The sequence below is a fragment of the Mesoplodon bidens genome, assembly GCF_964165515.1.
Source record: "Mesoplodon bidens genome assembly, chromosome: 1".
Lineage (NCBI taxonomy): Eukaryota > Metazoa > Chordata > Mammalia > Artiodactyla > Ziphiidae > Mesoplodon > Mesoplodon bidens.
The window spans coordinates 5,332,727-5,345,563 of NC_138176.1; the positions used below are offsets into that span (position 1 = coordinate 5,332,727).

At 41.6% G+C, this 12,837-nt stretch overlaps 1 protein-coding gene across 2 annotated transcripts in view; it reads right to left on the reverse strand.

The window, feature by feature from the left end:
- The window catches only part of DOCK1 (dedicator of cytokinesis 1), a 535,086-nt gene that overhangs the window by 115,334 nt on the left and 406,915 nt on the right, over positions 1 to 12,837 (reverse strand). For both annotated transcript variants that reach the window (XM_081220288.1, XM_081220287.1), the window contains exon 30: positions 5,180 to 5,258. In XM_081220288.1, coding sequence (XP_081076414.1) covers positions 5,180 to 5,258 — 79 coding nt within the window. The remainder of the gene's footprint in view (positions 1 to 5,179; positions 5,259 to 12,837) is intronic.

A 12,837-nucleotide genomic window follows, 5' to 3' on the forward strand; every position in this document is an offset into this window, starting at 1 on the left:
ACAGTGAGAGGCCCGGGTACCGAAAAAAAAAAAAAAAAAAAAAAAGAATGTGTCTTTTTTAAACGCCAGTTTCACTAACTCTATATTCCTTCTCTTCACTCACACAGCGGCCAGGACGACAGCTGAGCCACAAGTCTCCTGAAATCCCTGCCTTGGGAGATATTTAGGGGAACTGCGTGGTCCAATGCCCTGAAGAAGGAGGTTCCCTCGTGGCCCACGTGCCTGGCGACTCAGCGTTTCCACCCGTAAAGCAAGACTGGGACCCACAGGAGATTTTTATATCCTTAGGAATGAGGAGGCTGCCTATTGTGCACCTCAAAAATCCCCTGGCCATTGTCAGAGCCTGAACAGGACGAGGGGGCCCCCCAGGAGTTGGGAGCATCTGGCATGGGGGGCAGGGGTCATGACTTCTGTGATGCTCCTCCCAAGGGTGCAGCCTGGGTCTAAGCACTGGGGAACGTGAGGCGACCCCAGCGCAGGGCCGTCTGCAAACCCAGACCTGTGCTCTGCAAGAGTGCCGAGCACAGAACAGCCAGGAAAGAACAAGCAACTGTTCTAGCCTGAAGGAGACGAAAGACACACAGAAACTGGACGCATCGGGGGAGGGAGGGATGAATAGGAGGAGGACAAGGACTTTTAGGGCACTGGAACTGGAGGCATGTCATTCTCCATTTGTCCAAACCCACAGAGTGGACAAAACGTCTACAGTATACCGTAATGTAAAGTAAGGACTCCGTGATTATGATGTGTGAGTGTAGGTCCATCAGTTGTAATGATGTACCATCTGGTGGGGGATGTTGACAGTGGGGCAGCTTCGTGTGCAGGAGGCGGGGGTCTACGGGAAATCTCTGCACCTCCCTCTTAATTTGCTGTGAACTTGAAACTGCCATTAATAAAGTCTTTAAAAAAATCACATAAAAATACAAACTTAAAAAAAAAAAAAAACCCTGCAAGCTACGCGTGATTTCAGATGTGACAACTAACGGCACTTGTGATGCTGACCTCTGAAGGATGGGATTGGGACGACTGAACTTGAATGTGGTCTGAGGACTGGGTAGGGGTGATGAGAATGTAAGTTTCCTACATTTGGTATTCTTACTCTACTTAAGTAGGGGAAAGTCTCTGTTTGTATGAACTATACACTACAGATCTGGGGGGGTGATAGGGTGTCAGGCTGGCAGCTCGCTAGGATAAGGTTAAGAAAAAAAAGTCCTTGGTACCGTACTTGCTGGAAATGAGAAGCAGACTGATGAGGGACGGAGGGAAGCAGTAGCAGCCCACAGGGATGCTTAGTTAAAGGAGAAGGAAGTGTCAGGAGAGAGAACTGTGCAGGGAATGTGAGAACATAAAAATGCACCTCGTGGGAGCGGCCGCTGCCTGGACCACACGCTGAAGGCGGCCACGGCCACATGGCACCCAAGCCTCCCCCTGGGGGTGGGAGGGTGGGAGCCCTCCAAAGTGGAACAATCAAATGCACTTCACACTTGCCAAGGGACAAAGGCCAAAAGGGCTCATTGCAGACAAGGTGTTTGGCCTGAAGGGAGCATCCAGAGGACCCTATGCATGAAACAATGCTCAAGCTCAGCAATAACCAGTAAGCCCACACCCATAGCAGTCACACCTGAAATACACAGCCATCTCACGTGATAGGCATGGCCTACATGGATAAAACAAGAGAACCTGATGAAGGACACATAAAAAGGCCTAAATATTCCTGTGTGGGATGGGAAAAAATAAATACTGCCACGTATTTCCCAAAATGCTGTTACATTTCCCTTACAATTATTTATGAATTCAACAGAATCCTAGTTAAAATGTAGACAGCATTTTTAAGAAGTTTAACAAGGTGATTTTGATTTTCACACAGAAGAGGAAATGCGCAAAAAGAGTCAAGATAATTTTGCAATAACACACTAATGGGGAAGTCCTGGTAATACTAGCTGGGTATAAAACCCATGGGTAATAACACAGCAAATAGAACTGTGCACACATGCATTTGTAATTATGAGTTTCCTCAGTCGCAGTTCAAATCATTGGGAAAGAAGAAACTATTTATAATGTGAAATAAAATTCGTATGTTATTTAAACATAAAAATTCTTCTCTGCCCTTTGGACTCCGTTCTCCCCTCACTGTGCATTGTGTATCTGCATGAGGCATTGACCAAACCTCCCCCATCGGCAGAAAATAGCTGCTCAACCATAAAGAGGAACATTCTCCTCGCATCAACAAGACAACTCCTTAAAAGATAACATCCCTTCTTGACCTTGTAAGGGGTCACATGACCCAACTTGATGACTTAGATCTGGATTATGTAAACTGTCAATAATATGTCATTTGATGTACCACCCTCTGTCTTAAAAAACCTTATATAAGTGTGCCTTGATTTCTAACTGGCAGAACAGTTCTCAGAGCTTTCTGAGATGTTCTTCCTGGGTTATAATCCTCAAATTCAGCTTGAATTAAATTTTCCAATTCTTTCTTAGACTGACTAAATTTTGTCGACAATAAAATAATGTGGGAAAAAGTGAAGTTAGACTCTAACCCCTAACAGTAACTATAGAAAATGCAGGTGCATATAAACAACAAGGACCAACTGTATAGCATAGAGAACTATATTCAACGTCTTGTAATAACCTATAATGGAAAAGAATCTGAAAAAGAATATAGATATATATATTTTATGTATATATATATGTATCTGAATCACTTTGCTGTACACTGAAAGCAAACACAACTGTCAATCAACTATACTTCAATTTTTCAGAAATCATTAAAAAAAGAAATCACAGATGGATTAATCATTGGAAAGTTAAAAAAAAAGCAGACTATAAAGGTATTATCAGAGACTACCTACATAAAGAATAGTTAAATTTATAATCAAAGATGGATTTGCCAAGCAAAACATAAAACCCAAAAGCCATAAGAGAACAGACACATTTAAGTACAGAAAAATCAAATATTTCTATACGATAAACCTAAACCCATGACTAGGCTATATCAAGAATTCCAGGGCTTCCCTGGTGGCGCCGTGGTTGAGAGTCCGCCTGCCGATGCAGGGGACGCGGGTTCGTGCCCCGGTCCGGGAAGATCCCACATGCCGCGGGGCGGCTGGGCCCGTGAGCCGTGGCCGCTGGGCCTGCGCGTCCGGAGCCTGTGCTCCGCCACGGGAGAGGCCACAACAGTGAGAGGCCCGTGTACCGCAAAAAAAAAAAAAACAAAAAAGAATTCCAACTTACAAGAAAGTATGACAAACAGCCTAAGAGAACAGTGAGCAGAGGAAGCGATCAGACAGTTCACACTAGAAATCCTCACAGCCAGTTAGTACTCTCAGCCCAACTAGCAATCAGAGAAGTACCAATAAAAATAAGAGTCAACAATTTTAAAGAAATTGGTATGGGAGAAGACTCTAGACAATGACTGCTCTCAGAGAAGGCTGGTGAGATTGCAAATTGCTAGAGCATTTTAAGTCGGTAATTTATTAGTGTCCATGAAGCTTAAAATACCTTACCAGTCAGCCTGGCAATTATGCTTCCAGGAACCTGTTCTATAGCAATGCAGCACTGACATGCGTGTGTCACACTGTTCATGGAAGCACTGCTTGGAAACGGGAAAAACTGAAAATAGCCTGCAGGTTATCAGTGCGGGAATGCCTGCACCCATGTTGGTAACATTTATGTTGTGGAATACGATAGAAGTGAAAACCATGGCTGGCAGGACCCAATTCACGTTCAAAACCAAAAGAAAGCAGGTCTAGGTCCAGATACAGCTGACTCTTGAACAACTCGAGTTTGAACTACTTGGGTCCACTTACAGGTGGATATTTTCCAGTAGTAACTACTACAGTACTCCATAGTCAGTGGTTGGTCGAATGATACTCAGATTAATCACCTTCCACCCCGCCCTCCCACATTGCTTAAGGGTCAACTGTAAATACTTAAAGAAGCCTCAAGGAGAACACACAACAATTATTTTAAAAGTTACCCGACAGAGGGAGAAAAGGGTGAAAGGGTGGTAAGGGGCCTTCCTTATTTTATTCGATGTGTGGATTTACACTGCATAAATATTTTACGTGCGTATATCTGTGTATTAGGACGTGTGAAAACAAACATTAAGCAGAGAAAATAATAAAACATTTAAAATTGTGAAAAATAGTAAGTAACATTTCCAAATACACAGTATCTGATGTACTACTATGTACTTAAATGACAATAAAACATTTTTAATTAAAAAAAATGATACAAGAAATAGGGTATAGGCACCTAAGAACTTAATCTAATAAACTGAGTAGCACATTAGCTCTAAATTTTCTGAAGACAATGAAAAAGGGAAGGTAGATGGTTGCCTAATTTTTGTTATCTGGTAACTCATTTTTGAGCCAGACCACCCTCTGGGTATACATAAATCCTTCAGGTTCCTTCTCAGTGAAAAATCCCACCCCGGAAACTAACCTGTTTGCATTTGGATGCTTTTGTTTGCAAACTTTAGTAAATGAAACTACATAATGGCAAAATCATGATTAGCAGAAATATATCCGAAGTTCAGTGGAAATGAGAGTCACAAATAGTAGATGCAGTAAGAAATCATGCCAGGGAAAAAGCAATCCTTTACACACACGCGCACACACACACACACACGCACACACACACTCACGCACGCACTGGAGAAGTAGGGTCAACATGGAAGGATCAGCTGACCACAGCCCAGGGGTGTTGCAGGGCTGGGACCTTTTGCCTGGTACAGGCCAACTGGGGCAGCACAAAGCCGGAAGAGAATATATCAGGGGAAAACCTATATCTACAAGCAAGCTGGGCTCAGTGATGCAGACCCACTTCGTCTCCTGGGCTGATCCTCATCACATTAGGATGGTCTGAGACAATCTTGGCAGCCTCACCAATTGAGATGTGGTGGCCTTCCTGCTCAGAGAGCCCCTACTTGTCACTCTGATTCAAGACTTTCACTCTGAAACAGCTCCATCTCCTTCCTCGCTAAATTGAGCAAATAGCCCAAAGGCATCATTTTCAATCCTCGGGTTCCAGTATCACACACTGTAAATTCCATTTCCACACCTTAAATGAGAAAACTTAAGTTCAAGGATTAGAAATAGAAGATATGGGCTCAGACCAGCAATCTGTTTTAACATGATTTCCCAACAAAGGTCATGTCTACCTTTTCTCTTACCTGCAGCTCAAAGTTGGCTTGATCCAGAAATTTTTTGTTCAGCATATCTGCATACTGATTAATTGCTCGCAGAAAGACTCTGAAAGATTAAGAGAAAATTACATAATTACACACTTCTGCTCTGGCACCTTTGGAGGTTTGGCATTTCAACTAACTACAATCCAAGACTGTCTGGCACGGGAAGTCTCTAAGTCCTGTGAAAAGCTGCGAGGTTTTGCCAGTGAAAAGCTGAGAGAATTAGATGCAGATGTTCTCCAAATTAATCAAGGAAACATGCAGAATAAAAGAAAGAGACCAAAATAAGAGAGTGTGAAAGTAACATATGAAAAATATCACTAAAAACCCTAATTTTTTTAAAAAAGAAAAGGTGCAAATTAAATATTTTTCTCAAGTCACAATGTATTAGTGTTATCAAATTGGTCTTTGCTTAGCTGGCTTTTTAAAGTGAAGCATTTGAAAGCAGTATTACACACTGTCAGGCTTGGAACGGTTTGGCATGTCGACTGGAAAAAAATGTACAACCTAAAAGGTGAGAATTATGTTTAATTCGGCGGACAAAACTGAGGACTTAAGCCTAGGACACAGCATCTCAGATCGCTCTGAGGGACGGCTCCAAAGAGGAAAGGGTGGGGCCAGGATCCACAGGAGTTTTTGCAAGGAAGACCAGGTAGTCAGAACTTCAGAAGATTACTAAGAAATGGACAAATTCTTGGAAAGGTACAACTGTCCAAAACGGAACCAGGAAGAATTAGAAAATATAAACAGACCAATCACAAGTAATGAAATTGAAACTGTGATTAAAAATCTTCCAACAAATAAAAGTCAAGGATCAGTTGGCTTCACAGGCAAATTCTATCAAACATTTAGAGAAGAGCTAACACTTATCCTTCTCAAACTCTCCCAAAAAATTGCAGAGGGAGGAACACTCCCAAACTCATTCTATGAGGTCACCATCACCCTGATACCAAAACTAGACAAAGATATCACAAAAAAAGAAAAGTACAGACCAATATCACTGATGAATATAGACGCAAAAATCCTCAACAAAATTCTAGCAAACAAAATCCAGTAACACATTAAAAGGATCATACACCATGATCAAGTGGGATTTATCCCAGGGATGCAAGGATTCTTCAATATATGCAAATCAATCAATGTGATACACCATATTAACAAATTGAAGGAGAAAAACCATATGATCATCTCAATAGATGCAGAAAAAGCTTTTGACAAAATTCAACACCCATTTACAATAAAAGAAAACTCTCCAGAAAGTGGGCATAGAGGGAACCTACCTCAACATAATAAAGGCCATATATGACAAACCCAGAGGAAACATCATTCTCAATGGTGAAAAACTGAAAGCATTTCCTCTAAGATCAGGAATAAGACAAGGATGTCCACTCTCACCACTATTAATTCAACATAGTTTTGGAAGTCCTAGCCACAGCAATCAGAGAAGAAAAAGAAATAAAAGGAATACGAATTGGAAAAGTAGCAAAACTGTCACTGTTTGCAGATGACGTGATTCTATAACATAGAAAATCCTAAAGATGCCACCAGAAAACTACTAGAGCTAATCAAGGAATTTGGTAAAGTTGCAGGATACAAAACTACTGCACAGAAATCTCTTGCATTTCTATACACTAACAATGAAAGATCAGAAAGAGAAATTAAGGAAACAACCCCATTTACCATTGCAATAAAAAGAATACCTAGGAATAAACTTACCTAAGGAGGCAAAAGACCTGTACTCTGAATACTATAAAACACTGATGAAAGAACTCAAAGATAACATAAATAGATGGAGAGATATACCATGTTCTCGGATAGGAAGAATCAATATTGTGCAAATGACTATACTACACAAAGCAATCTACAGATTTAATGCAATCCCTGCCAAACTACCAATGGCATTTTTCACAGAATTAGAACAAAAAATTTTGCAATTTGTATGGAAACACAAAAGACCCGAATAGCCAAAGCAATCTTGAGAAAGGAAAACAGAGCTGGAGGAATCAGGTTCCCCAACTTCAGACTATACTACAAAGCTAGAATAATCAAGACAGTATGGTGCTGGCACAAAATCAGAAATATAAATCAATAGTACAGGATAGAAAGCCCAGAGATAAACCCACACACCTATGGTCACCTTATCTTTGACAAAGGAGGCAAGAATATACAATGGAGGAAAGACAGCCTCTTCAATAAGTGGTGCTGGGAAAACTGGACAGCTACGTGTAAAATAATGAAATTACAACACTCCCTAACACGATACACAAAAATAAAATGGATTAAAGACCTAAATGTAAGACCGGACACTATAAATCTCTTAGAGGAAAACATAGGAAAAACACTCTTTGACATAAATCACAGCAAGATCTTTTTTGAGCCACCTCCCCGAGTAATGAAAATAAAAACAAAAATAAACAAGCGGAGATTGATCCTTTGTCAGTTGCTTCATTTGCAAATATTTTCTCCCATTCTGAGGGCTGTCTTTTAGTCTTGTTTACATTTTCCTTTGCTGTGCAAAAGCTTTTAAGTTTCACTAGGTCCCATTTGTTTATTTTTGTTTTTATTTCCATTTCTCTAGGAGGTGGGTCAAAAAGGATCTTGGTAAAGCAGAAACTAACACACCACTGTAAAGCAATTATACTCCAATAAAGATGTTAAAAAAAAAAAGTAAACAGATGGGACCTAATGAAACTTAAAATATTTTGCACAGAAAAGGAAACCATAAACAAGACTAAAAGACAGCTCTCAGAATGGGAGAAAATACTTGCAAATGAAGCAACTGACAAAGGATTAATCTCCAAAATATACAAGCAGCTCATATCAAGAAAACAAAGAACCCAATCAAAGAGTGGGTGGAAGACCTAAATAGACATTTCTCCAAAGAAGACAGGTGGTCAAGAGGCACATGAAAAGATGCTCAACATCACTAATTATTGGAGAAATGCAAGTCAAAACTACAATGAGGTATCACCTCACACCAGTCAGAATGGCCAACATCAAAAACTCTACAAACAATAAATACTGGAGAGGGTGTGGAGAAAAGGGAACCCTCTTGCACTGTTGGTGGGAATGTAAATTGATATAGCCACTATGGAAAACAATATGGAGGTTCCTTAAAAAACTAAAAATAGAACTACCATACGACCCAGCGATCCCACTATTGGGCATATACCCTGAGAAAACTGTAATTCAAAGAGAGTCATGTACCACAATGTTCACTGCAGCACTATTTACAATAGCCAGGATATGGAAGCAACCTAAGTGTCCATTGACAGTTGAATGGATAAAGAAGATGTGGCACATATATACATTGGAATATTACTCAGCCATAAAAAAGAAACGAAATTGAGTTATTTGTAGTGAGGTGGATGGACTTAGAGCCTGTCATACAAAGTGAAGTAAGTCAGAAAGAGAAAAACAAATACTGTATGCTAACACATATATATGGAATCTAAAAAAAAAAAATGTTTCTAATGAACCTAGGGCCAGGACAGGAATCAAGACGCAGATGTAGGGAATGGACTTGAGGACGTGGGGAGGGGGAAGGGTAAGCTGCGACAAAGTGAGAGAATAGCATTGACACATATACACCACCAAATGTAAAATAGATAGCTAGTGGGAAGCAGCCGCGTAGCACAGGGAGATCAGCTCGGTGCTTTGTGATCACCTAGAGGGGTAGGATAGGGAGGGTGGGAGGGAGATGAAAGAGGGAGGGGATATGGGGATATATGTATACATATAGCTGATTCACTTTGTTATACAGCAGAAACTAACACAACATTGTAAAGCAATTATACTCCAATAATGATGTTAAATAAAAAAAGAAATCTACAAACAATAAATGCTGGAGAGGGTGTGGAGAAAAGGGAACCCTCTTACATTGTAGGTGGGAATGCAAATTGATACAGCCACTATGGAGAACAGTACGAAGTTTCCTTACAAAACTAAAAAGAGAACTACCATATGACCCAGCAATCCCACTACTGGGCATATACCCTGAGAAAACCATAATTCAAAAAGACACATGTACCCCAGTGTTCACTGCAGCACTATTTACAATAGTCAGGACATGGAAACAACCTAAATGTCCATCGACAGATGAATGGATAAAGAAGATGTGGTACATATACACAACGGAATATTACTCAGCCATAAAAAGGAATGAAATTGGGTCATTTGTAGAGATGTGGATGGACCTAGAGTCTGTGATACAGAGTGAAGTAAGTCAGAAAGAGAAAAAAAAATATCGTATACTAACGCATATATGTGGAATCTAGAAAAGTGGTACAGATGAACCTATTTGCAGGGCAGGAATAGAGATGCAGATCTAGAGAACGGACATGTGGACACGGAGGGGGGAAGGGGAGGGTGGGATGAACTGGGAGATTAAGATTGACATATATACATGACCATGTGTAAAATAGATAGCTAGTGGGAACCTGCTGTATAGCGCAGGGAGCTCAGCTCGGTGCTCTGTGATGACCTAGATGGGTGGGATGGAGGAGGCGGTGGGAGGGAGGTCCAAGAGGGAGGGGATATATGTATACATACAGCTGATTCACTTCCTTGTACAACAGAAACTAACACAACACTGTAAAGCAACTATAGTCCAGTTAAAAGAAAAAAAAGAAAGAAAGAAAGAAAAAGAAAATCAGATATCTCAAGTTAAGGAATTTAGTGTTTTTCATATACGGGAAGATGCAAGAGTCTGGGCTCACTGAAATCGTTCCTTTGATCTGCACCTCAGCTGTCGGGGGGCCAGTAACCTGTGCTCTCTCATCCTGAGTTCACTCAGGGCTCACCACAGGGGTGGCTACAGTGTGATGGCTTGATGGCTGCAATATGCTTTGTTTGATTTGGCAGGCAACATTTTTTAAAATTTTTATCGATAGGTGAAATATCATCAAGCTTGGACGTGTGGCTTACTTCAGTACCATTTGTCCTATATGCCAAATGCTAATTTTAGTCACTGTTTACTTGTTTAAATAAAATGAAAAAGCTTTAGTAGATATGAGAGTAATTTGACAAGAGGTTTAGAAGGAATTTTAATTCACTGATTCATTGATAAGGTACCATGTTAAGAACACAGGACAAAATATCACACCCTTCCATACCTTGACCTTTCCTCTTCTGTGATGAAATATATTATACAACTCAGGGTTGTCACAAATGACTCCAGAGTACTAAGTGTTTCACAAGGTTGTTTGTTCAGTAGATTTGTTTTATTACTCTGGAGAGTGTTTACAACAACAGAGCTTAGTCCTGATACTTCTTTTCAAATGACCCTTCTCCCTTTGCACAAAGGCAGGACGCAAGAGGAATTAGCATTAGGTCGCAGATAATAAACTTCATTACACTTCCTCTATTTAGACAGCAGGAAGCAGCCAGAGTGTAAGAGAAATCTAGGTTACTTACTAGGAACTGCTGCCCTCGGACAACAGGATCTCTTTAGCTATGCATGCCTGGAGAAGCTCCCCAGCCCTGACAGTCTCAGAGCCACTAAAGGCCAGTTAGCCTGGGAGGAGGGAGAGAGGGAAGGTCCACCTGGGGCTTTAAGGAGGTCTCCATCACCACCTCCCACCATCACCTCCTGTCCAACCCCCGCTATCATGCAGCTTTCTCTGGCATAGCTCAGAGAAAGAGGATTTGCAGACATCATTTCATTAAGAGACCTATCAGGGATCCAGGACCAAAACGAGTATGACAAATGACCTGTGCCGGAGTTTGCTATCTTAGTGGCTGAAGAAAACCGTAGCCGGAGTTATCTGAATTCTTCCCCGAGGATGTTAAGACATAACCGGAAAGGAGGAATTGGTGCTGTTAAGTGACTATTAATGGAGGGGCATGGGTGTGCTGGCTTGTCCACTAACCAGGAGCATGAAGTGGGTAGCAGCATATCCATCAACCACAGGGTGGCCAGCTTCTGCCACTATAAGATGCCTAGTTAAACTGGAAAAATAAAAAACTCTTCTGGCTGAATTTCGTAATTTATTGAAAAAAAAAAAAAAGCTGAATACAGGGCATTGAGGGCATCCTGACAAATTAATCCAGGACCAGGACAAAAATCACTAGATTCAGGATACGCCTCATATACACAGGTCACCTGGCAACCCTCATCAGCCCTCCAGTCTTGGGCTGAGGTTGCCCATGTCATGTTCGGTCCTCAGAGGTACGGGATGCGTGGCTCAAGAGAAGATGCTCTACCCGGCCCATGTGACCCTTGGCAATTGTGTTTCGTAGCATCTGGGGATGTGCCCTGCACCGACCCCAGCAACCGGAGGAATGCCCCAAGTGTCAGTGGAGTAAAACAACTTCCTGTCATGGGGCGGAGAGGGGCTGTCATACAGCACAAAACCAGTAGGCTTACGGCTGGGGACATTTTCTTTTTCCCCTTAACTTTTCCTTCAGCTTCAGAAATTGGCCGTTCACTGGCGCAGCCCAGAGTCCTTATGAGCTTTAAGGAAGCCACTCTCTTCAGCCCTCTACGACAATAACGACAAGTTCACTTGGACATGCATTATTATTATGGGCTAATTATTGTGCCTCAAGGTAGCACCCAAGCAGCTGCAATATGCTACTTCTAATTCAGCTCTGGAACAATTTCAGCTAGTTAAATAAAGATATTGCTCAAAATGACTTAAACAAAAAGATGCCATGCTGAAATAATATGAAGGCTGAGCAAAAACTTTTTAATGAACTGACAACTGAGAAGGAGCAGTGCTGAGAGAGATTCTATAATTTAGAGTCGCTATAATTTTTTTAAAAAGCCAGGACAAAAAAACAAATAACACAGAATACAAGTTGTAGGGGAAAAACTAAAGAGGTGATCAAATAAAAACCAGCATCAATGCTGCAACAGAGGTGCGCCACTCAGGCTACAGGTATCAAGGGCCACCTCACTTCTGCAGAGCCATCCAGGACACACATACATTCCATCCTACCTTTCACACTTGATGGGATTAAAATCTTAGCAATGTTCCAAGTCCACCTGAACACAAATCAATTAACTAGGCAAAAAGAAACACAAACAGAGGTTAACTTTTAGGTAAGAATATTTAATACCTACTGTAATCCATGAGTTATTTCTAATAACCATCGAACTGAGGGAAATAAGAAAATCACATTAGAAACTTGTGCGTAACAATCTGCTTTCAGTCAAAGATTATGGAAAGCATCAGAGCTAAGCCAAGCGATTGGACAGCAGGATGCCTTACTAGTGTGAAATGAAGGGTTTCAGCCCAGCTCAGCAGAGGGGAAGAGCAAGTCTTTTCTGTCGGGGAGCAATGAGAGGGAGGATGGGGTGCAAGTGGGCTCTGCTCTGCGTCCCCGGTGACCCTGTCCACGCTGGGCACCGCTGGGGTTGCACTCAAGGACAGAGAAGCCCTCCAGACTGTTCCCAAATGGTCCTGTTTATTCACCCACATGTCTGCAATGCCCAATTGGCATCTGGCACACCACATATGTTCACTATGTATTAGCTACAGGAAAGAATGAATGGATGAATATGGATGGATGGATGGACGGATGGACGGATGGATGGATGATGGATGGATGAGCTGGCCCAGAAGATCAAGCCCCGACCCACATGAGAGGGCTCAGGGAGGCTAGAATATTTGGTAGCCCCCGGCTCTCCCTGGAGTCCT